The 23794-nt window shown below is 35.4% G+C and overlaps 1 protein-coding gene across 1 annotated transcript in view; it reads right to left on the reverse strand.

Annotated features, from left to right (window-relative positions):
• LOC110462587 (receptor-type tyrosine-protein phosphatase eta-like) overlaps positions 1–23794 on the reverse strand; it is an 80291-nt gene that overhangs the window by 40672 nt on the left and 15825 nt on the right. The window contains exons 4-7 of the mRNA XM_021516597.1: positions 17553–17822; positions 15870–16139; positions 971–1240; positions 622–675 (exon numbers count right to left, since the gene is read on the reverse strand). Coding sequence (XP_021372272.1) covers positions 622–675; positions 971–1240; positions 15870–16139; positions 17553–17822 — 864 coding nt within the window. The remainder of the gene's footprint in view (positions 1–621; positions 676–970; positions 1241–15869; positions 16140–17552; positions 17823–23794) is intronic.

Below are 23794 nucleotides of genomic sequence, written 5' to 3' on the forward strand. Positions count from 1 at the left end.
CTAATTTGTCAAACGAAAATTAATAGATTTGGAAAACAAAAATTGATTTAACGCATCAGTCTGAAGTTAAATAACATAAATTTGTTTTTGATGTAAGTGAAATCAATAAAGAAACAGCAGAACTGCCGTATTAAATTTTATTGGCTAGGTCCGTTATTTGTATTTCCTTAATGCAAGAAACTAATACTTGAAGAAGTTACTAAAAAGATGGCTCAATATTCGACGTGCAAATTAAATTTTTATTACTTATGACAACTTTAAAATAAACAAACTGGTTCACTTGTGGTATTTGTAAACAAACGTTATCAAACGCATCGTAACCATTGATAACAACATAATATCCCTGAGTTTCAGGTCTTCTTATTTGGCAAAATTATATAAATAGGTTCCTGGAAGCGTTTACACTGAATATTGTTTTATTACAATAAAAGATGATGTGATAACTAAAGTCACATGCTTAAAGAGTAGAAATAAAGCACGAGCTACATAAGCTTACTGTAATCAGCAACAGTTTCTGTTTGAATGGAAAAATTGCCCAACTACTATCACACACATCACATTTAATAGCAAAGTCTGGCCTAAAGGTCTACTCTACTCAGCTCTGATTAAGCTGTCTCTTACCCTCTGTTGTTTCGTTCGCGGCTTGGTTAACTGTTGAGCGTTTTACTTTGTCACCTTTCAATTAAATGGCAATTGTAAGGGAATTTCATCACTGGCTTATTCATGTCCTTTTTTCATGAGTGAATTAATATCAGCCTTGTACCAAATTGAATGAAATATGATAATACTAAAAATATCAACTTATAAAGCAACGATCTCATAAATAAGACAACAATTACAAGATAAATATGTGTATTGCGAAGTCCTTAAAGGGGAATTAGTTGTTTTAATATATACAAAAATGCCTAACATATCCCTTCAAGAAATCTACTAATGTTATCAAATCACTAACAAATTCCTCGTCACTTACTTGTTGAATCCTGAGTTCTATAGAAATGTTCACTCTCCCATCCATTGGCCTGAGTAAAGACGGTGAAGGTGAAAGTCGTTCCTGGAGTAAGACCACTGACCAGTAGAGGACCAGTCGATGTGTGGTGTGGAAATGTGTCGGAGCGATTGATACCACCACCGACCTTCTGGACACGGTACCCGTCATAACCCCCTGGACCGGGGGCCACAGTCAGGGTCACACTGGTCGTCGTCCTGTCAGTTACCGTGACGTCACTCGGACTGCTGGGAACTGGTAATTAAACAAATACATCAATTACCGTATGGTAATCAAACGCCGTACATTTTATAAGGAATTTATAGTTATATGTAACTGACATTGAACTACTAACAACAGCTGGGTCAAACAATGTAACATCATTAAGCCAGTACAACTCATTAGTAATAGATGGAGGTGTTCTAGCCACTGTTGTAAAAAATATAAACAAACGTTTGAATCAGCAAAACATTGTCTTTCTATATGAGATAACATACTTTCTTAACATCAATTTGTATGTTAAAGTCGGACATCTATATTTGTATTATTAGTCCCAGGTCAACCAACATGATTGTTTTTGTAATTCTTTTATCCAGGTTCTGTAGCTTACTATACGGGTCACCGAGCAACAGATATAGTACGTCGTAGTGCCGACATGACATTTCAGGAGACAATGTATCTCTTGAAAAAGTCCCAATACATTGTGTATGTAGCCAATTAAAAATTAATGCTTTGTCTAATCTTGTTAATTAGATGTAACGTATTCTGTGTTTTGACGCATCTACTCCTTTCAGACATATTCATTTATATATATATATAGTAGATAATAAATAAATAAGTCCTTGCGAAGGAAAACATAGTTATTTATATAACTATATAATTATATATATAATGCATATTTATTAAAACATAGTTATAATTCACTTAACATTGATATTTAAATCAGGCCGCAGGTTTTCCATGATTNAGGTTTGTATTTTAGAAAACAAATATATATATAACAGTTAAAAATATTGTAATACAGTATTATTGTGTGTGTATATTGCGATATTATTATGAATGGAAGAATCGCTGGAATGAAAGTTGAAAATAAATATAAACAGACGAATGAATGAATTGGTGAGTGAGAGTCAATAATTATTTTACAGTGTACATAGTGTGTTGACAGAGAACTCCCTCCCTTCTAGGGGACACACACTGGTAGGGTATTTGAAACAATCTCAAATTTATTTGAAAGGCAATTCATCATCAACATAAACTGCTCTCATTCAACTTGTTATGGAAAGAAGGAGACATAACGAAAACATGATTCTGATTCTGGTAAGTAAATCATTAAAAATTCATTACAATCGGGTATAGTAAATGAAGGAAATATAATCTCCCTATAAAGGTTGTTAAACCTTGATATAAACTAATTAGTCTTGATACACGTGTATCTTACATGTTGAGATTGGTAGATAGATAGATTTCTTTTTTTCTCGTTAAAGAGATTACAAATATTGCATTAATTAATACACAATTTTAGAACATATTTAGATGTAGATAATTAAAGACGAAACAGCACAGTTCATTTGCTACAACACTTCAAGTTTCACATGTAGTTAAATTGTTAGCAACTATGAGTATTTGCCCCTTATATAAACACTTAGAAGCACTCTCACATAGATAAGTAGAAACACAAGATTTTAATATTTCATTTACATAAGATGTACTATATTTATCCATTACAAACGAATCTCAATAATGTCAAGAGTAGAACAGCAGTACACGTACGTGTATATTGAACACTTAATAGAGACTAATCCTGTATTTTTAGTTCCATATCAACCATCATTTGTTTTAGATCAGGAAGTATGTCCATCATAAAATGTTCATCATTCAGCCCTAGTAAGTTGATATTAAAACTTTAATTTATACGGTGTACTGGTCAGGTCCTGATACACGTGTGACTTACCTGTAGAGGCTGGTACACCTTGATACGGGGTACTGGTTAGGTCATGATACACGTGCAACTTACCTGTAGAGGATAGTACACCTTCATACGGTGGACTGGTCAGGTCCTAATACACGTGTAACGTACCTGTAGAGGCTGGGACACCTTTATACGGGGGACTGGTTAGGTCATGATACACGTGCAACTTACCTGTAGAGGCTAGTACACCTTCATACGGTGTACTGGTCAGGTCCTAATACACGTGTAACGTACCTGTAGAGGCTGGTACACTTTGGCACGGTGTACTGGTCAGGTCTTGATACACGTGTAACTTACCTGTAGAGATTGATACACTTTGATACGGTGTACTGGTCAGGTCCTGATACACGTGTAACTTACCTGTAGAGACTGGTACACTTTGGTACGGTGTACTGTTGTACTAAAGGCTAAAAGTTTTGGATTTTCCCATTCCTATCACACGTTTGTACTGGTATTGTATTGGTGGTTACTCCATATTTTCAGTTGATGATTCTCAGTAAACGTAATTTGTTAGTAAAAATGTTAATACATTCACATACAAGAAAAAAAAATCGGTGGCACATATATAATTATCGGCAAATTGTCGTCGTGATCAGAGTGCAAAAATGACACAATTAAAATTATATATGCCATTTTAAGTGCCCTGGCAACTACAAAAGAAAGTCGTTAAAAATATCTTAGCTGCGTCCAATGTAAAAACACACCCGCATCTCGTTATTGCCTCGCATCGCTTCACAAGAGTTATCCACTCCATTCCAATTAAAACAACCCTTTTTCCGACCCTAACTTACCCTATTATTCTCCACAGAGCACCCCTCGGACCTAGACAATGCAGCCATAATTTGATAATTGGCGATTTTGATATCAGACGGAGTCGTTATGTTGACAGGTGACCATTTTGTCAAAACACAAAAGAGTTCCGATACCTGATCTTGCCATTCAACGAAAATGGATTCAGTCGTGACATCGTAGTACACAGTGATGTCGTGGGGCTTAATTCCCCTGTAAAAATTGCTCTAGAAATATTTATCGCTAAATAAAATTCTATTGTCGACATAACTTAAATAAAAGCCCCTGATCGACATTTTCGTCAAGAGTAGTTTCAAATCGCCAATCGTGTTTTACTTTCGCCATTGGAGCCAGTGGCGACCACAAGCGCGAGCCTTGACGTGAAATGATAAAGAAAAAAGAGACGTTATTGAGCTTTTCTACCTGAACATCTTATTACAACATTTCTATTGGTTTAAAAAGAAATTTTACCAATATAGTCGTTGGTCAGACATAAAATATCAATCAATAGCAATATACAATATAACAGTCTACCCATTCGGGAACCTCAAAGGTGCCTGATTCATATTCAGAACATCTTCAGTTTGAAATTCGGAACGCTGTTAGATTGTTTGTTAGATCTATAAAGGAAATCGATATCTGAGCTATCCAAGTGCTTGTAATTAGCGACAGAAGCAAACACATGAAAGCCCTTCACTGTGTTCGGCAACAGATGTCAAAATCTAGGACTGAAACCGAAATTGATAGTCCCCGCTAGGGTTCCCCCAGGGGTGACTAAAAACATTAAATCAATAAGTAAAGCTCTTAGAAATAGAAGCGTAAACGGAACATCGTAAAGTATATTTATTTGAAATAAGGGTTTTAGTTTGAGGTTGTAATTATATAATGTTGCATCAAACAACAATGGTTATGTATAGCAACCAATAAAGGAACAATTTTGTAACTATGCTCAATGGCAATGAAAGGTTAACTCAAATGTTCAAAAGACGCCACCTAGCATATCTCTTTAAACTAAAACTAGATACATTAACAAAAACAGCCAATAACAATACTAGTAATGCTTGCACACTGTTTTAAAAAGCTTATTCTCTCCAAAGCGTTCCCGGGACTTCTTGGACAGGTTTCTTATTTACAGTCATTGCTCCCTTAAACACAAAGTCTAACTTATGGAAACAATATGATAACGATGCACAAGAAATGACGAAATGTTGGTCATGTGGTGCTGACGTTAGCTCGTCAATAGGTTTTTAGTTATATTAAAACATCAATATGACAACGTTCAGTTACCCGTGCTCCCTTTGTGTCCGGTGTGGTTTGTACTGGTCGATTTATTGTACAGTGTGTAGACTTTAAAGGTGAAGGGTGTCCCCGGTGTCAGTTTATTAGTCATAGTCATTTATAGGAATCACTGGTGTCATCATCTGCCTTAATGTTTTCAAAGGAATGGTAAAGGTTGTTGCATAGGACTAGGAATCCGTCATATCCATTGTCACAAGGGGTAACGGTCAACGTCACATAAACATTTGTCCGGTTTGAAATTTCTACGTTATCAGGGGCAGAAGGCCCTGAAATAAAACATACACACGCGTTGAAATAGTGACACATGTGTCGAGACTGTAAGTTACGAATGTATCGAATTTGTAGTTGACACACGTGTTGAGACAGTCAGTGCTACGATCATTAATCAGTATCGACATACGTGTGATATCACAATATTATAATCACTTTAGTTTGATTGAATGTGTCGAAGTCTTTTGAATTATGTTTTATATATATCATTTGGTTTTTTTTTTATGTTAGTCTAAGTAAGCCACGATGTGGTATTGGTTATAACATGCATTAATATGATTTGTCTTATATCACAGGATGTTAATTAAAGGACGTGAGAGGACAAGATTGCAATCAATTTATTGGGCTTTAACATCCATTGACGAGCCTTTCGTCGTATGGTAGCCGAGAAAATATTACAATAAGTAAATCAATTTTATACACACCGGCACAAAAATGACTCAAATTATCAAAACTAATGTAAAGGAAATACATCCAGACAGGTGAAGAGCAACATTACTGAAAGTAATTCTTCATATTGATATAATTCTAAGTTTATAGTCGCTACAAGGTCATGAGCTGTATAGAGAGTGACAACCCTATTCCTTAATATCTGAAGCATCAACATTTATTCACAGTAAAATGTGTTTTAATTCAATATAGTATTGATAATATTGATGTATATAGGCTTGATGTATTACATCAATATTTTACAGTATGTAAGCCAGAGGCACCATATTAATATCTGACTTGACGAGGGGCATCATATCAAGGTTTTACAGTACAAATAATAATGACTTCCCATTACCATAGTGTGTTCCACACACAAAACTAAATGTTACCACATTTCCCGTGCTAAAAGCGCCAAAACATCAACGCAAAAACAAAGCATCAATACTGTAAGACAAATTCAATATATATAACAGACGAAAAGCGGACATATGGACAGCTCTATTAAACGTGCATCTAACCATGTTTATGTTTCCTTTCTAAGTCAGGAAAGATGCATCTACATAATAAATAATCAAGATGAAATTTAATTCACAACGGCTACCGGAATTTTCGTCATTGCAGATTGGAATGAAACCTGGCGACGCCAATAATTGTTCAGCAAAATGTTTCCATAAAGAGTAGAGAATACTTAAAGGCGATAAAGAAAAGCAAATGTATAATTCAAACACTGGAGAGTACTCTTTGGCAATAGCGACATTAAACATCCTTTGCTAATTCAGTGGACATACTGTAGATGTACGGGAAGGTATGGAGAATATGAAGAAATATGCGTTTATTACCGTCATATTTAATTTCAAGATTCGAAAGAAAACAAGAGGCCCAACGAGCCTGCATCGCGCACTTGGTATTAATTTCACACTTGTAACCTTAAACATGATCTAAAATAAAGCTACAGGCAAAATATCAGTATTTATGACTTTAAGATTTTAAAACATTTGACACATGTGACCTTGAAAGTCCAACAAGGTCATTTCGCTGAACAAACTGTATAGACCTGAATCTCAGCATGCAGCTTGTCATATATCACCAACATAGACCTTTTGTTTAATGAGATTAGGTTATTTAAAGGTACATACATATATGATCAAATGTGACCTTGAAAGTGAGTCAAAGTCATTCAAATGACTGGGTAGCCCTTCATCTAAATATCAACATTCTTGACCTCATGGTTATTCAAAAGAAGTCGTTTAAAGATTTCAAACAAATTTGACCCCTGTGACCTTGAAAGAAGTCAAGGTCATTCATTTGAACAAACTGGCAGCCCTTCATCCAAGTATGCTAATGACTAGCTATCATCACCCTGGGAGTTTTGGTTATTCAGGAGAAGTCGTTTATATATCTTTTACATATTTGACCAATGTGACCTTGTTTATAAGTCAAGGTCATATATTTGAACAAACTTCATCACATCATGATACTAGCCAAATATCATCACCCTGGCATTTTGGTTATTTCAGGTCAGGTGAGCTAAAAAAATGAAATATGTTTGAATCCCTAACTTTCAAAATGCCGATTCTTGTGATTATTGGTTCGGCAGTAAAACCCAGATAACAATCAATATTTATATTAACATTTCAACTTCCTACCAATGAGGATACGCTTAAGATTCTGAACCGTAGTCAGAGGAATATTACATTAGTTGATACCGCTGTCTGTCTCTGTCGCTAAAACTGTTCTTGTTGACCTCGGGTCTAGCTTGTAGTCTGCATAAAGTAGCTGACGATGTGGCACTTAATTGCACTTTTTAGTTCGGTTTTGATAATAGTCACGATATTCCGGTAACTTGGCATTGTGTTTTACTCAACGGATGGAATATTCTTATATTAATGGCATGTATTACCATGTTGTAAAACGATGGGTGCCAGTTTAGGCTTTTTTGTGGCTATCACCGATAAGACTTACCCCCTTATATCTCGGAATGGTCTCAAAACACATTAAAACGTATCGGTGGTAGCCACCAGGAGGCCTTAATTGGCACCCACCCTTTGCCAGCTTGTGAATAGATGCCAATAACAGCAGTTATATCCTACATCATGATTCCCTCGATACCAGTATACAGTAGGACTCAACATACAATAGTACAGGTACTCAAAGCATAACTCAAACTTATTCTAAATCCATTTTCTTTCTCTACTTTTGGTACAACAGCTGAAATTGGATCACCTTTCTTCAACTTGTTCTTGTCTACGTATCTATAATATCATCCGAGACGTGCAGCTGAAAGAGCAAAGAGTCCACAGCATAGGGATATTTCTACCATCAACTGGCCACCAAAATACATAATAATCACGATTTATCTCCCGCAAATCTCAAAACACAGCAGGCTTACCAAAATATATATCTACTGTATCCAGAAGACAAATTCGGATATCAAATACAAATATATTTTATTGATGTTAAAGACTTACTAATATACTGTTAAGTATGTTATTTTAGAATATGTTTTTGCAGGCAAATATTTACGACAGAAATCCACCGCTGAAAACATGAGGAAACATTAATGCAAAACGTTACTTTTTCTTTTTTATACATTATCATTATTTGATGTAAAATATGATGTGATATAATCAATGGAAAAGTGATATTGAAGGAGAAAGGGAGGTCAATGGGATGCGAGGTTTACTGACATGTTTTATTCCAGATGACATGCCATACAGATTTGCTAAGCACGAATATGTTAGAATGTAAACAAACATGTAAATAACATTTGACTTATTTATATATTTATCAAACAACTGTTTATTAACAGTTACAGTTTATACATAATCCCGTACGTTATTTACAAGAAATAGGAAATAAAGAAACTGCAATGAAAAATGAGTTTGTCAATGCAGAAAGTCAAACTCGTGAAACATTTTCCTGTACCATATAGCTTATTGTGTAGTCAGGACTCATCCGTAGTTCTACAGGTAAAACAAATGTCTAAAGTGATCAGAAAGCTACAGGTGCAGCGTACAGTGAGGAAAAGTTATATTTAGGCATCGATGTTCACCGAAAAACTGGTCTGCATGAGTCTCAAACGCCCAGCCAATGAGATCGCGTGAAATTAACGAGTCGAGTACATACTTATTACTTTATTTAACGCCTATTCGTGTTGATTCATATTTTCACTCATGCTCATTGATGTACTTTTCTGTGTATTTATGTTTTGTATTCATGGCTATATTGTGTTTATATTTCATATTTCATAGGCTCATTCACTATTGTACATATCATTTACATTAATATTTACATTCCTGTTCATACGTGTTAATTCGTGTTTTACATTAGTTCATCTTCATATTATAGCCGCATGATGTCCTCCAATTGATATACATGTACTTATATTTGCTCAACTTGCATATTACTATCCCTCCATCAATGAAAATCAGCGGTGAAAGTAATTCCAGTACAGCTCCGTCCATATTAAAAATAGTAATACATGGAAATATACTGTTTAGTAACCTGAGCGAGGGATAATGATAACAGTGTATTCCTATCTGTATTATTTTGAAATGCCTTTTTTCTGATTTGCCTCCAATAACGATGAGTAAGTTTCTCCCAGTGTTACATTTGTATGTATTTAACGATTACCCGGAAGCACATAGTCTCAACGACAAAAAGTGTTTGTTTATGTTGTGTTATTTTGTGTATATCGTTTCCTCTCTCAATACCCCGCCACTATCCTTATCGTCGTTAGCTCTAAATCATCCTTCTCTCCCTTTTCCTCCATTCTCTCTCTTTACTCCTATCTCTCCCTTTTCCTCCCTTCTCTGCCTTTTCCTACCTTTATATGTATGCACCTATGACCCCACTGTTCCCGTCAATGCTGAGTACGTAGCCGTACACGTGTGTACATTTGTGGATTACAGACCCGATCGCCGTCCTGTAACAGTGTTATTTTTTGATGATTATGGGTAACGATATATAGTGTCCTACAGAGCGGCGATCGGCTGTTTCTACCTTCGTACACACAGTGACCTATCTAAAAAAACAGTATATTTTCTATATAAATCTCCGTAAATTACTAGGTGGATGCATACTCGGTATAATATATGTTCTCACAAAACTGGTATATGCTATACATTTGATCTTATCTAGCGTTATTGATAATTCGAACTTTCTGTTTATTCTCCAACTCCTTCTCTTATCTAGTAATGATGTACATCCAAATCCAGGACCTGATGATCTCCACAAAGACTATTCTATTTTCCACCTTAATATTCGCAGTCTTAGAAATAAGTTATCTTACCTAGAACATGTAGCGTCGGACTTTGATGTTGTCTGTATTACTGAGACCTATCTTGAAATATCCATAGCAGATGATGACGTACTCCTAGATGGTTATGATATGTACCGTAAAGACCGTGGAACACCGGGTGGGGGGATAAATGTTTACACTTCCAGCCTCATGTGCACACGTCGTCGAACTGACCTGGAATTCCAGGTAGGTGAAGTTGTATGGGTAGAGATCCAGTTTCCAAACAAGAAATTTCTTTTATGCACAGTATATAGACCTCCAAACTGTGTACAAGCTTTCTTGGATTTCTTCCGACTTTCTGTAGAAACAGCCATGAATGAGACACCGTATGTTGTTATAGTTGGTGATATTAATGTTGACCTTCTTACAGTAGATAATAATCACTCACTCGTTGATATAATGAACTTTTTTCACCTGACGAACGTTATCGACAGACCGACACGAATTGGACGCACGCGCTGCACACTTCTTGACCCCATTCTTCTATCAGACACTTGTACTTTTACAATAACCGACATAATATAGATAGACCGTGAAATTTCGGACCATGAAGCGACATCTGTAGAACTAAATATAGGGACTAAAATTGTTGGAAAATATAAAAGAAAAATATTATGCTATAAAGACGCAGATTACGAACGTTTTAACAGCTTACTTGTAGCAACAGACTGGACTGATCTATTTTTGAGAACCCATTCCCCGGACGACATGTGTGACACCTTTACATCTAGATATTTAGAAATAGCCGAAGAGTGTATTCCTTCTAAAGTAGTCACAATCAGACCTAATGACAAACCTTGGTTTAGCTCTGACATGAGACGTGAAATTAGGAAAAGAGACAGACTTCTCCATAAATATAAATCCAATCGCTTTCCACATAATTTGAACAACCTTAGGAAACAGCGAAATAGCGTTAACAATCTTAAAAAAAGAACAAAAGAATTATTTTACGCGGACATTAACGGTCTTTTAGACACTTTTAGTGTACAAATCCCAGAATTTTTTGGAAACTTGTCCGCAGATTAATAAAATCATCTCAAACGTCTGGTAGGATACCGCCATTACGGAGTGCGACTGGAAACATAGAAATGGATGACGACATAAAGACTAACATACTTAATGACTACTTTGCTTCTATTTCTACTATCGACGATACTGACACAGGCGTACCTGTTATAGAATCCAGAACAGACTCGACTATCTCAGACATACCCTTTAATATTAATGACATTATTGACATACTCAAAACTTTAAAAATTAGTAAAGCTGTAGGAAATGATACAATTAGTCATACTATGTTAAAGAACACTGCTAATTCAGTTGCTTATCCGCTATCTTTAATCTTTCGTTCTTCTTTTGAGACTGGATCTTTCCCCAGACAATGGAAGCTTGCTCTAGTGAAACAGGACCCCTCAAATTATAGACCTATTGCACTGCTAAGTACTATTGGTAAGGTTTTTCAAAGATTAGTTGCTAAACATTTACATAACTACCTTTTAGAGAATTCTCTAAATATATATATATAAGTATCAGTCAGGTTTCCAACCTGGTCATTCTACCGTACACCAGATTATAGGTATACCACAACTTGTGCGACAATCTTGAAAAAAAGCAACCCACCTGTTTGGTCTTTTGTGATATTTCTAAGGCATTCGATCGGGTGTGGCACAGGGGGCTGAGGTGAAAATAGCTTGCTATGGAATATCGGGTAAGTATTTTTTGGAAACAGTAAATCCTCTGTTAAGACAACTAATGCAGGAGTATCTCAGGGTTCAGTCTTAGGTCCGTTGTTGTTCATACATTATATTAATGATATACATATAATTTAGGAAGCTTATCAAAACTTTTTGCAGATGATACTTCTCTATCATGTTCAGATAAATCCCCACAAATATTAGAACAAAAAATTAATAACGTTCTAAGAAATATTCAACTGTGGGCTGATAAATGGTTAGTTAGATTTAATCCTGCAATAACAGAGGCTTTACTTATTTCTAATATAGAACTAGATCACCTGATCGAAATATATTTTAATAATATCAGTATAGACTTTGTTGATAACCATAAACATCTGGGAGTATTCATCGATGCTAACTGTAAGTGTAGCTATCATATTGACAATATTTGTAAAAAAAAGTAGTCAAGCAATTAGGTGTTCTCTGTAAATTGAAATATAATCTAAACCGCCGTACATTAAATAAGATATATAGATCGTTTATACTTCCTATTTTAGAATATTGCTGTGAAGTTTGGGATGGTTGTACTCTTACTGATACAGACAAGTTAGAAAAGTTACAATTAGAGGCAGGACGTATTGTCACCGGTTTACCTTCCTATGCTAGTAGACAATCTACATGTATATATACTGAAACGGGATGGGAATCCCTAGCCCACCGGAGGTCCCGTCGGAAACTGCAATTATTTTATAAAATTCATCATAATATTACTCCTAACTATCTAAACACTCTACTCCCTCCTCTTGTCGAAAATGCTCGATATGATCTTAGAAACGCCGAAAACTACAACCTGCCTAACAACAGACTAGAGTTATCGAACATGTCCTACTTTCCTTCTACTATAAGACTTTGGAATGAGTTGACTTTAAGTATTAGGCATAGCTCCTCTTTTTCATCGTTTAAAAATGCCATTAGAGACAAACATTTGCCCCATGTACCCAATTACTTTTTCTACGGTGATAGAAAAAATAACATCCTACATACAAAACTAAGAAACCGTTCTAGCACTTTGAAAAACGACCTATTCCGAGCTAACCTGGTTGATGACCAACGTTGTATGTGTGGTTACCCTATTGAAGACACCTTCCATTTCTTTTTTAACTGTGATAATTATGTTAAACTTTATCGTGAACTGAATGCATACATCCCCCTTACTTTGAATCTACTTCTTTTTGAAGATATAACAATTTCGGAACAAGAAAACAAAATTATATTCATGAATACTCAGCAATATATACAAGACTCGAACAGATTTTAACACCCTCCACCCCTCAAAATCGACATCTTTATTAGTACATGTATCTTACTAATACTAATAGATTGACAACATAAGTTGCAACATACAAATATGCCTATATATATATATAAATATAATGAAGTCGTGTGTTTGGTCGTTCTCTGTGCGGACGGACTAGTTGAAACGGAAATACCAGCAAGAGTGGAGTGAACAGGAGGAAGTTATAATAGCACGGGATGTGATGAACATTGATCAGAAGAAAGTTGTGAACAACGAATAGTATAACTAGTCCGTTCGCATGGAGAAGGAACAACCACGTGGTCTGATATATATTTTCTTAAATTTACAGTCTTGTTGCAGTACTTATCTAGTACTCTTAAAAAAAGACCCTCTAACCCCTTCCTCCCTCTCTCTCTCCTCCCCTCTCACCATCCCCCTATCTCTCTCTCTTCCTTTATCTACATGTATATGTTTATATTTGTGCGCATGCGTGTGGTTCGGTGCGTGAATGTGTGGGTGTATGTATGTCACTGATTAATTAATTTATAATACATAGCTTATTTACGTAGTTCTGCCATCATGCAATTTTGTTAAAAAAATATTATTGTACAGGGAAAGGGCATGCTATAAGTTGTAAAACTTGTGCCCAATTCTATTGCTATGTAAAAAAGGCAATAAAATATTTTAAAACAATAAAAAACTTATATTCCGAAAATCATTCATTAATTATAGTCTGACTAGATTCTTCGTTACAAACACTATATTGCTGCAATGATTTTACCTCATGTTGATACAAATACTTGATTGTTTGTTGCACTTTAAATGTAGATATGCGATGATAGTATGTAATAATAACCATCTGTTCTTTGAATCCATTATTATCTTGGTAATTACATATACTTTAGTTTACATATTACAACTACAATAAAGATAAGTGTATCCAAACATGTTCTGTGTAATCTTTACAGTTCGACAACATTCCAAAAGTAACGCGATGATCCCCATTTGTACTTTAAAACCATGTTAAGCCGTAGCGTTTGTCTTTGTATAGGGTTATGATATGATATATAACTTATCTGTGGAACCATTACAAATTTGTTAACTGAAAATTGACAGATTTGGAAAGCAAAAATTGGCAACAGATGAATTGATTTCACGCATCATTGTGTAGTTACATAATATACTATGTTGTTTAACGTAAAAGAAATCAATATAGAAACAGTAGAACTTCTGTTTTAAAATTATGTGCGTTTGTTAAGTTTCTTTCTTTAATGTAACAAAATAATACTTGAAAAATCAAAATGCTAAATATTCAACGTGCAAAGAAAAATTCATTACTAATAAACATGTTTAATACTGTAAATACGAACTGGTTATTTTTGGTATTTGTACACAAACGTTATCAAAAAAACATCGTCACCATGATAACAACATGATATTCCTGAACTTCAGGTCTTTATTATTTGGTAAAATTATTTAAAGATTGAATCTTGCTTTGGTCGATTTCATGGGGTGATGAATTGAGTTGGTCTTGAAACAATCCTTATATTTCAATCAGCGCGTGGGTTTTTTCTCCAAAAATTAGAGCTTGTGAAGTCGAGTTCTGATAATTTGCCCCAGGTTCTTGAGCTTGTGAAAGTTAACGTATTGACGTAATGTAAAAAGTATAGTCCATCATAGAAAGACCATCATACAACATGAATGGGTAAGTTGATAGTTCAATACAGCCAAATTATGTAGAAACTAAACGCAACACCATATTTTAAGTGTCATATTTAATTTTTGTTGCTGAATCAATAAGATATCAATTTTTCTGGTGCGTCATCGCGGAAGAATTATTTCTAGACGCGGTGAGCAGGCTCAGCTGCGAGTCTACGGCAGCCATCCTTTTTTACTAGCTCGAAGTGGAGAGCCGCTAAATGTGAAGCTGCCATATTTTGAATGGACGAAACAATTTGATATGGCATTTAGCTGTTCGGCTGCATTTCATATAAGACGGGACCAAATGGATCTACGTTGTTTTCGATTTGTACCGTACTACCGGTGGTTGATACTGACGCCAAAGGCAGACAGAATGGGTAGCTAGCTGGAGGGAGAATTTCTAGGGCAGTACATGACTTGTCACTTCCGCTAGTAACAGTGAGCTGATAACATTTTGCTGGTTAATCGTTTTTGGTCGTTCGAACAATTTCTTGTGTATCTTCAATAATAATGTAAAATCTAATCAAGTGGTATATTCTTTGTTTAAACATATCAATAGTTATCTCCCCTCGCAAAATCATTCGCACAGGCAATGTTAATCTAGTAAAATTCATCGGCAAATGAAACGGGTTACATTTGATAGTTTCATTGAGTTCAACTTGAGTAAGAATTTAAATATATAACTTACACTGTAGAAACAATATTTAGATGATTCCTAGAAGCATTTACACGAAAGACTGTGTTATTACTATATTGAGTAATGTGATCACTTAAGTCACATGCTTAAAGAGTAGAAATAAAGAACGAGCAAGAGGAGCTTACTGTTACCAGCAACAGTTTCTGTTAGAGTGGGAAAATTTCCCAACCACTCTCACACACATCACATTTAATAGCCACGTCTGACCTATAGGTCTATAGGTCCTTACCTTCTGTTGGTGCATCCTCGGTTGGGTTATCTAATGCGCGTTTTACTTTGTCACCTTTCAATTAAATTGGAATTTTAAAGGAATTTCATCACTGAGTTACAATACAGTTACCGTGGTTATCAAAGGGGAATTAGTTGTTTTAATATAAAAAGAATACTTAACATATCCCTTCAAGAAATCTACTAATGTTATCAAATAACTAAAACTTTCCTCGTCACTTACTTGTTGAATCCTGAGTTCTGTGGAAATGTTCGCTCTCCAATCCATTGGCCAGAGTAAAGACGGTGAAGGTGAAGGTCGTTCCTGGAGTAAGACCACTGACCACTAGACGATCACCTGTTGTGTTGTGTGAGAAGGTGTCGTTACGTTGGATACCACCACCGACAATCTGGACACGATACCCGTCATAGCCCCCTGGACCGGGGGTCACAGCCAAGGCCACAGTGGTTGTGGTCCTGTCAGATACCGTGACGTCAGTCGTACTACTGGGAACTGGGAAAGGTACAATATTCACAAATTACCGTATGATAGGCAAAAGCCTTATTTTTTTAAGGAATTTATAGTTATATGTAACTGTCATTGAAACACTAACAACATGTGAACCGCTTTGAGACGACCTACGAACTAGGTTGTGATAAAGCGGTATATAAGAACCTCCAATTTTATTATTAGTATTATTATGTTGCACTAACAGCTGGGTCAAACTATAAAACATCATTACGCTAGTACAGCTCCTAAGTAATAGATGGAAGTGTTCTAGCCACTGTTGTGAAAAAATGTAAACAACTTTTTAGATCAACAAAACATTTTCTTTCTACATAAATTTGTACGTTAAAATCGGACATCTTCATTTGTATTGTTAGTCCCAGGTCAACCAACATAAAACAATTCTCTTATCCAGGTTCTGAAGCTAATACGGGTCACCGAGAAACAGATATATTACGTCATAGTCTTTGTAATAAGGATTTACCGTCTTGTAATAACAACACAGTTGTTACTTTGTCGTTATTACAAAATGATAAGATATTACGTAAAACATTATAAATATACTATAGATGCACGTCAAGGTATGGAGTTGGTAAAGTAAGATGCGTATGTCATCAAAAATCCTTAATCAAGTACCGCTGGTTTTCAAACTAAGGTATAATTGCTTGCAACATCTGCTGGAATTTGTGTTCTTTAAAAAATCTAACCATGAATATAAGCATAGTAAAATATTTAATATTGATAATTAAAATGCTTTGATATTTTATTAAGATGTTTTGGAATGTTCATTTTAAAAAACCGCTCTAATATAAGTCTGAAATAAACGCATGTACGAATGGATTCGTTCAAACACTATACAAACATCAATTGAATCCATGGTCATCAGTATCTTCTATATATAGTAATCAATGGTCGCCAGCGTCTCATATAGAAGTTTTCAATTATTGTTTCATACTAAATCAACCTGACGAATATGACATACATGCTTACAAGTTAACTGCCACACGTATCTGATCAACCTAATCACTTATCCATTGTAACCGGTTTCTGATTTATCGATACATATTCATGCGTGATCGGATATATCTATATATATATACATATCAAAGTAAAAAAAGATCAGTCTTTTTTTTCTGGAAATATCTGCCAAAACAGCTGTATTGTATAAAACTGTTTAAGATCATAGTATATTCACACATGTACTGGTCAGATCCTGATACACATTTAACTTACCTGTAATTGGTACACCTGTGTACGGTATACTGGTCAGATCCTGATACACGTTCAACATACCTGTAGAAGCTGGTACACTTTGGTACGGTATACTGGTCAGGTCCTGATACACGTGTAACTTACCTGTAGAGGCTGGTACACTTTCGTACGGTATACTGGCCAGGTCATGATACACGTGTAACTAACCTGTAGAGGCTGGTACACTTTGGTACGGTATACTGGCCAGGCTGTTATACACAGATACCACTTTGAAGGTATAGATGTATCCAGGTGTGAGTCCATCTACTATATATAACGTGTCGTTGGTTGGTGTACGTCGTGTCTCCGTCTTGCCGTCCGAATCGGTAAACGTGACATTATAGTAATCGACTCCTCCTGTTGCTGGTGACGTGGTGTCCAGTGTGACAGCATAAGTTGGTTGGGCATTAACGGAAACATAACCAGGGGGATTTGGTTCTGAAATAGTAAATGATATTAGTTATGTATGGAATGACTTAAATATTAATACTTCTATACCTTTGTATGTATAATAGTTTATTACAGACCTTGGTATATGACGATTTTTGGAAGGAAAACATTCTACGGTGATTTTATATATAGTTTAATATTTATTTTATTTATTTTATGACAATAATGCAACAATTCCAACTTATATAAATCATTGTTGCTGGCACGGACGTTAGCGCGCGGGGGTCTAAATGTGGGAGGGAACCGGAGTACCCGGAAAACCCCACGTGATCGGGCGGGTGACCCCATACCTATTCACGTCCGATCTGGAAATCAAACCCCTGCCGTCTTCCTGAAAGGCAAGGGCGCTATCCACTGTGCCTCCAGACCACTCTAATATATGTAGTTTAGAAACTTGAACTTTAGATAGTAAACTTGTAAAAAATAGGAAATATGGTCAAAAATGACTTATGGCAATGTGTTATCATTCTAAGGAACAGGAAACAAGCCTGTCTCCTGATACACGTCAGTGTATATAAAACAAGAGGCCCATGGGCCTTAGCAGTCACCAGAGTTATGCAAAAACTGATGTTATCAATGTTGCAAAATGAAAAAGAAATCATTTTGTAGCAAAGGTAACTTGAACTACATGTAATGCAAAAGTAGTGTGAAAGATCTAGGTAGTATATGTACTATGTACAAATAGTGGTTCTGTCAGTCAGCTGACAGGACATGTCCATTTAGCTCAGTGGTAGAGCGTTGACCTCCAGAACCTGGGGTCGTGGGTTCGATCCCAGCTGTGGCACCTCATCTTTCCACTTCTTTGTTTCCTATTACAGTAGAACGAACTGTTGGATTTTTTTGGGGTTTATTTGAGTAAAGTTACTGGCTAAAAAGAAAACAGCTGTCCTATCAAATATCTAATATATTGATTCAACAATGAAGAGATTTTGTGTATTGTAATTTGCCATTTGGAAGCTTTGCATCTATTTATACTGAACATAAATTATATACAACTAAATGGTAACAAAATACAAAATTGTAGGGCTGTAACGATACACCGCGGTGCACCGAAAACCGCGCTAAATTGCTTCGGTTCGGTTTACGGTATTTTTTCCGTGTTTCGGTTCGGTTCGGTTTTTAGTATTACCTGACTTCCGGAATTTAACCATACATGTGTAACGTAAACATTTATTTTCCAGCGTCACCTACGATGATAATAAAGGTTTTGAAGGGTTTGACATGGTTGATGTGGAAATACTTCGGTGTAACATAATATGTAACTTTCCAATGAACGACTTTGTGCCCTACGCAAACATGAAAATATCGGCGGACCGAGGCGCACATGTCGTCTCCAGGTGAGGCCGAATTGAACATTGACATTGATACGTTTTGAGCCGATTGATTTCTTCAAACTATATATCGATGAAGTAATCATAAACTAGACCGTAGCTAATATATATCTATACTATATGCCGACTGTGACAGTAAATATATCGAATGACGACTTGAAACCTGTAGCAAATCACATGCAATTCTTGATGAAATACCTGATCTATTTACCTGATAATCTCCGTGTAAATGTACAGCGTCTTATGTCATAAATGAAGTTTATAATCTCTGATATCATTTGCCAATCACATTTGCTGACAAAAATAATTTTAAAATGATCTTTCTGGTGCTTAAATCCGATTAATTAAAAGTTCCACCCTTTCTTACCTTTCTTACCACCTGTACAGGTAAATACTGAAGCAACGTTAGAATTGAAAACGTTAATGTAAACTAGAGACAATAACGAACAATTTTCATATAACTTTTATGCACATATAACATATATTTTTCAAGTTATGCACATTTGAAAAATCAAGTAAATTAATTTGTATTTCAATAATTAATTCAGCAGTGGTGTCCCTTTACATAGAAATCAATGTAGCAGCATAAAGGGTTAAAAAAAACTCCCGCTTCCTTTCGCTCGCCTGTTTGGCAGCATTTTTGATTCCTGCTAAATGTCATCCCCGATGGAAAATCACTCTCCACTTGCCGCATATGTTTCGTAGATTTATGTTACAAGTCAGGGAACACATCAAACATGGCGACGCATTTGAAGAGGAAGCATAACATTTCATCATCCTGTATCGTATCAAAATGTATCGTATCGTGGGTAGATATCGTGATACGTATCGTATCGTGGCATAGGTGTATCGTTACAGCCCTACAAAATTGTGAGTTGACTACATCATCTAAATTTAACACCAGTTGATATGAGAAAGATATTTGTTTTGAGCTTTTTGTGATAAAGGGTCGCATATTTCGTTAATAATGTTAAAATTAACATGATAAACGACAAACAATCAGGCCTTTGGCAAAGTAATTTATAATATAACACTATGGATGTGTACGCCATTATTTTTATTCTTTCCAATTTATTCTTCTTGAAATAATATTTTTGCTTCTGTGCATGTGTCAGACATTGCTTAGTAGGGATAGTACTTAAGTCAATGAAGCCATATCTGAGTCTGGAGAAGAATTCCAAGACGGCCAAAGCCCAAACTGTCATAGTATCAAACTGTCATTTCGAAATTATAATGTCTATCAAGTGTCAATGTTTTCCAATTGGAAATGAACCAAATATACCCAAAAGCATCATTTTTCTATATAACTTTAGTAAACTTTACCCCATCCCCAAGGGATAAAGTGTTTTAAGACCCTTCTATCTATGTAGATTATTTGTTTCCAGCATATCTTGGTCTGGATAAGATTTTTAATTTAAGCCAATTTGACCCCTTTTAGCCCCGCCCTCAGCCATTGGGGGCGCCAAAAAGTTAATTGAATGCAGTCAACATTGGTATGCTTTTGAATACTTGTATTAATCCTTTTGTGTTTCAAAAGGAGCATGCTCCTTGCATGATCCATGCCGTTACTTTTGTACATTCTTGTTTCATTCAATGCTTTAGTCAATTGGCATAAACGTAGACGACCGTCCAAGTTTACAGATAATTCATATCTTTGTAGTTTTAATAAGGATGAATGCAAGTCTACAATTTTGATTGGGTAATGCTTCCCTGACAACGTGAAACCTTACATATTACAAGCGCAAGCGCATTACAGTCAAAGACTGTCAAGGACACAAATCAAGGGCACAAATTAAGGACACAAATCTCCTAATGACATACTAACACAGGTACAATAGGATGTAAGACAATTGGGAAGTATCACCTTAATACAAACGTTAACATTTTTTCCAGAAGAAATAAAGTAACCAATTCGTAACATGTAAACAGGTCGAAAAAAACTATGTACTGTAGTATAAGTTTCTTAAAGGCAAAGCAGGAATCATGAAGACACAAAGAAGCAAAAGGAAAGACAACATCGCCTGACAAAGATAAACAAAGATACAGCAGAACCATCAGTGTGTCAGTAACGTTCCTATGATACATTGTTCTTAGTATTTAAGACTTTCTTTCTATTTTTCTTTTGTATTTAGCGACTTGTTCATGAGTTAAGTAAACAACGAATAACATACTTGACTCGCAAAAAACATCACGTAACCATTACAGAAATTACACTAGTCAGCGAAGAAAATGTATTAACATTTATCACATAACTGACCCATCTTACTGTGTCATACGATCATGACACAAATATGGTATTACACACGTGTAATAAAACCTAAAGGTGCTGCGATTGGTCAAAACCATGGGGATATATTCCTTCGCAACAACAGGTACAGGTACAGGTATAACATATATAGGTTACTATACCATATGTAATTTTTACTGTTATTTTAAATAAATTTCAAATATTATTTTGTCATAAGTATTTTCATTGCATTTCAAACTGTTTATTATCTTTAATCTGGAACTTCTTTGCATTTCGCATAACACATAATTTTGTTTATTTCTTTTTCAAATTATGAATGTTATGTAATAAATAGGAGTTACATTCCTGTCCGTATCATATTGCATTTATTAAACTTGTTCAAATTCAATATGATATGGACACGAATGTTATATCCTCTATAATTATAGTATTGAAACCTGTCGTCTGAATATATATCCTTTTTACAGTACAGTTCGCATTTCATTAAACATTAATGAAAGTGTTCTAAGCAACTAACACACCCGAAGTTGCACGTGTAACATAGGACATTATTTTTGTCAATGCCTCCGCTAGGAGTCGAACCCGGGACCCCAGACTTACTAGTCTTACACTCTACTGAATGAACTAAAAAGAAATTCTCCCTAGCCGAGTCGGCAGGAAGCGGCTAGTATTTTACCAGGGTGACGCACGTATAAACACACTCCATGTTACACGACTCGAATACACTCGAGGTTACATCGTAGTAGTTATATCCGCTAAAACAATGTTGTTTGTTTATGATGTGAAGTTGCAATGAACAGACAATTTCACGGTTCCCTATTGGACTGTTTATCCATTCTTTTACTCGACTTTCCTGGAACTGAAACAAGTGTTATACTAAAATTAAATACGATTACACTTGTAATGATTCCTGTGGTATGATCTGGTTATAATGTAGTCCGCTAAAACTGACCATAATCGCAGGCTCTGATCGGTCGCCTGTTTATGGTCAGCTATCGACTGCTCTTTAAAATGCGGGTATTGTCATCTAAATCGGACGACAGCGATTGTGAGAGTTTTACATGTTTGTTAGAGAAAATATTTATACCTCTATTTCAGTTGATTCATTTTTCACTCACTTGACTAGATGTCATGTCCGTACTCGATACATTATGGACGCTACATCGTTTTATTCAATTGAGGTGATTTCGACTGCTCACATCGACAGCCATTTTGCCTTTAACAATAGGGCGCATGAGCCAATCAAAATTACTTCCGATTAATTTGATCAAATGTAAACATTGGTTACGGAGTGATATTTTAGCAGACACAAAGTAAGTTAGCACGTTGGATTTGTATATATTTCTCTCAGTAATTAGCAATATGAAAATAACTATAATATTGAGAGCGCTTATTACCATTATAATCACGAAAACAACTCGATCGCAAGAAAAAGGTAAACTGGTACACGTGTTTTTGTTGTCAACAAAGTCGAAATGCCGGAAGCAATTATGATTGGCCAATACATATTGATGTATACGATGGCTGATAGCGGACGACAGAACACTCATATTAGTAAAAAGTGTTTTGTCTGACAGTTTGCCATATTATAAGTGGGCATTTTACACATTTTGTAAAAAGTGTAACTGTCATGACACTTTGTCAATTCATGCATGGCTGTTTACTCATTTTACTTTCACAAAATAAGCATTGGGGGAGGAAGGAGAAATGTAAGTAGGGTCACATTCCAAGGGCTGAGCAGAACAGAGTATGCTATTCCAATGAACTTCATTTACCTTTAACATAAATCTCACGGATTAGACGGTACTTTTTAACTTTTCATTGTGTACACTGGGAGCAAGATGGAGTTCCTTCTATGAAGTAAGTAAAACGATGCTGTTTAAAAAGAATTTATATCATAAATATATATATATTCTGTTTTAAATATGTAAACTTAAGGATTTATTGACGATCACAAGTCCTATACTGAAGGTAGCACTAGACTCTACTTGCGACAGGATAACCTTTCTTACTCTTTCTTGAATATAGCACAGAGTTGTTACAATCTTGATACAATACATGTAGTTCATACCATTAACTTAACTGATTCGGGAGAACAGTGTAATGATTATAGTAAATATTGTAATACGCAATGACTATTATACCATTAGTATACTTATCATGTTATTTTCAGTGGCATTCCAAAATGCAGACTGAACCTCAAGACAGTAAGTATATTGTAGTAGTATGTAATGTTCAACCCTTAAATTTGATGTATTCGTTGTATTTCCTAATACGCATAATGTATCCACTGATAATAGTATAATACTATATTTGAGCTTTATTACATGTTATCGTTGCGGACATATGTGTTTGCAGTCATTAGCTCTTTTGGGTGTCCG

The sequence above is a fragment of the Mizuhopecten yessoensis genome, unplaced genomic scaffold (genome assembly GCF_002113885.1).
Source record: "Mizuhopecten yessoensis strain PY_sf001 unplaced genomic scaffold, ASM211388v2 scaffold10809, whole genome shotgun sequence".
NCBI classification, from domain to species: domain Eukaryota; kingdom Metazoa; phylum Mollusca; class Bivalvia; order Pectinida; family Pectinidae; genus Mizuhopecten; species Mizuhopecten yessoensis.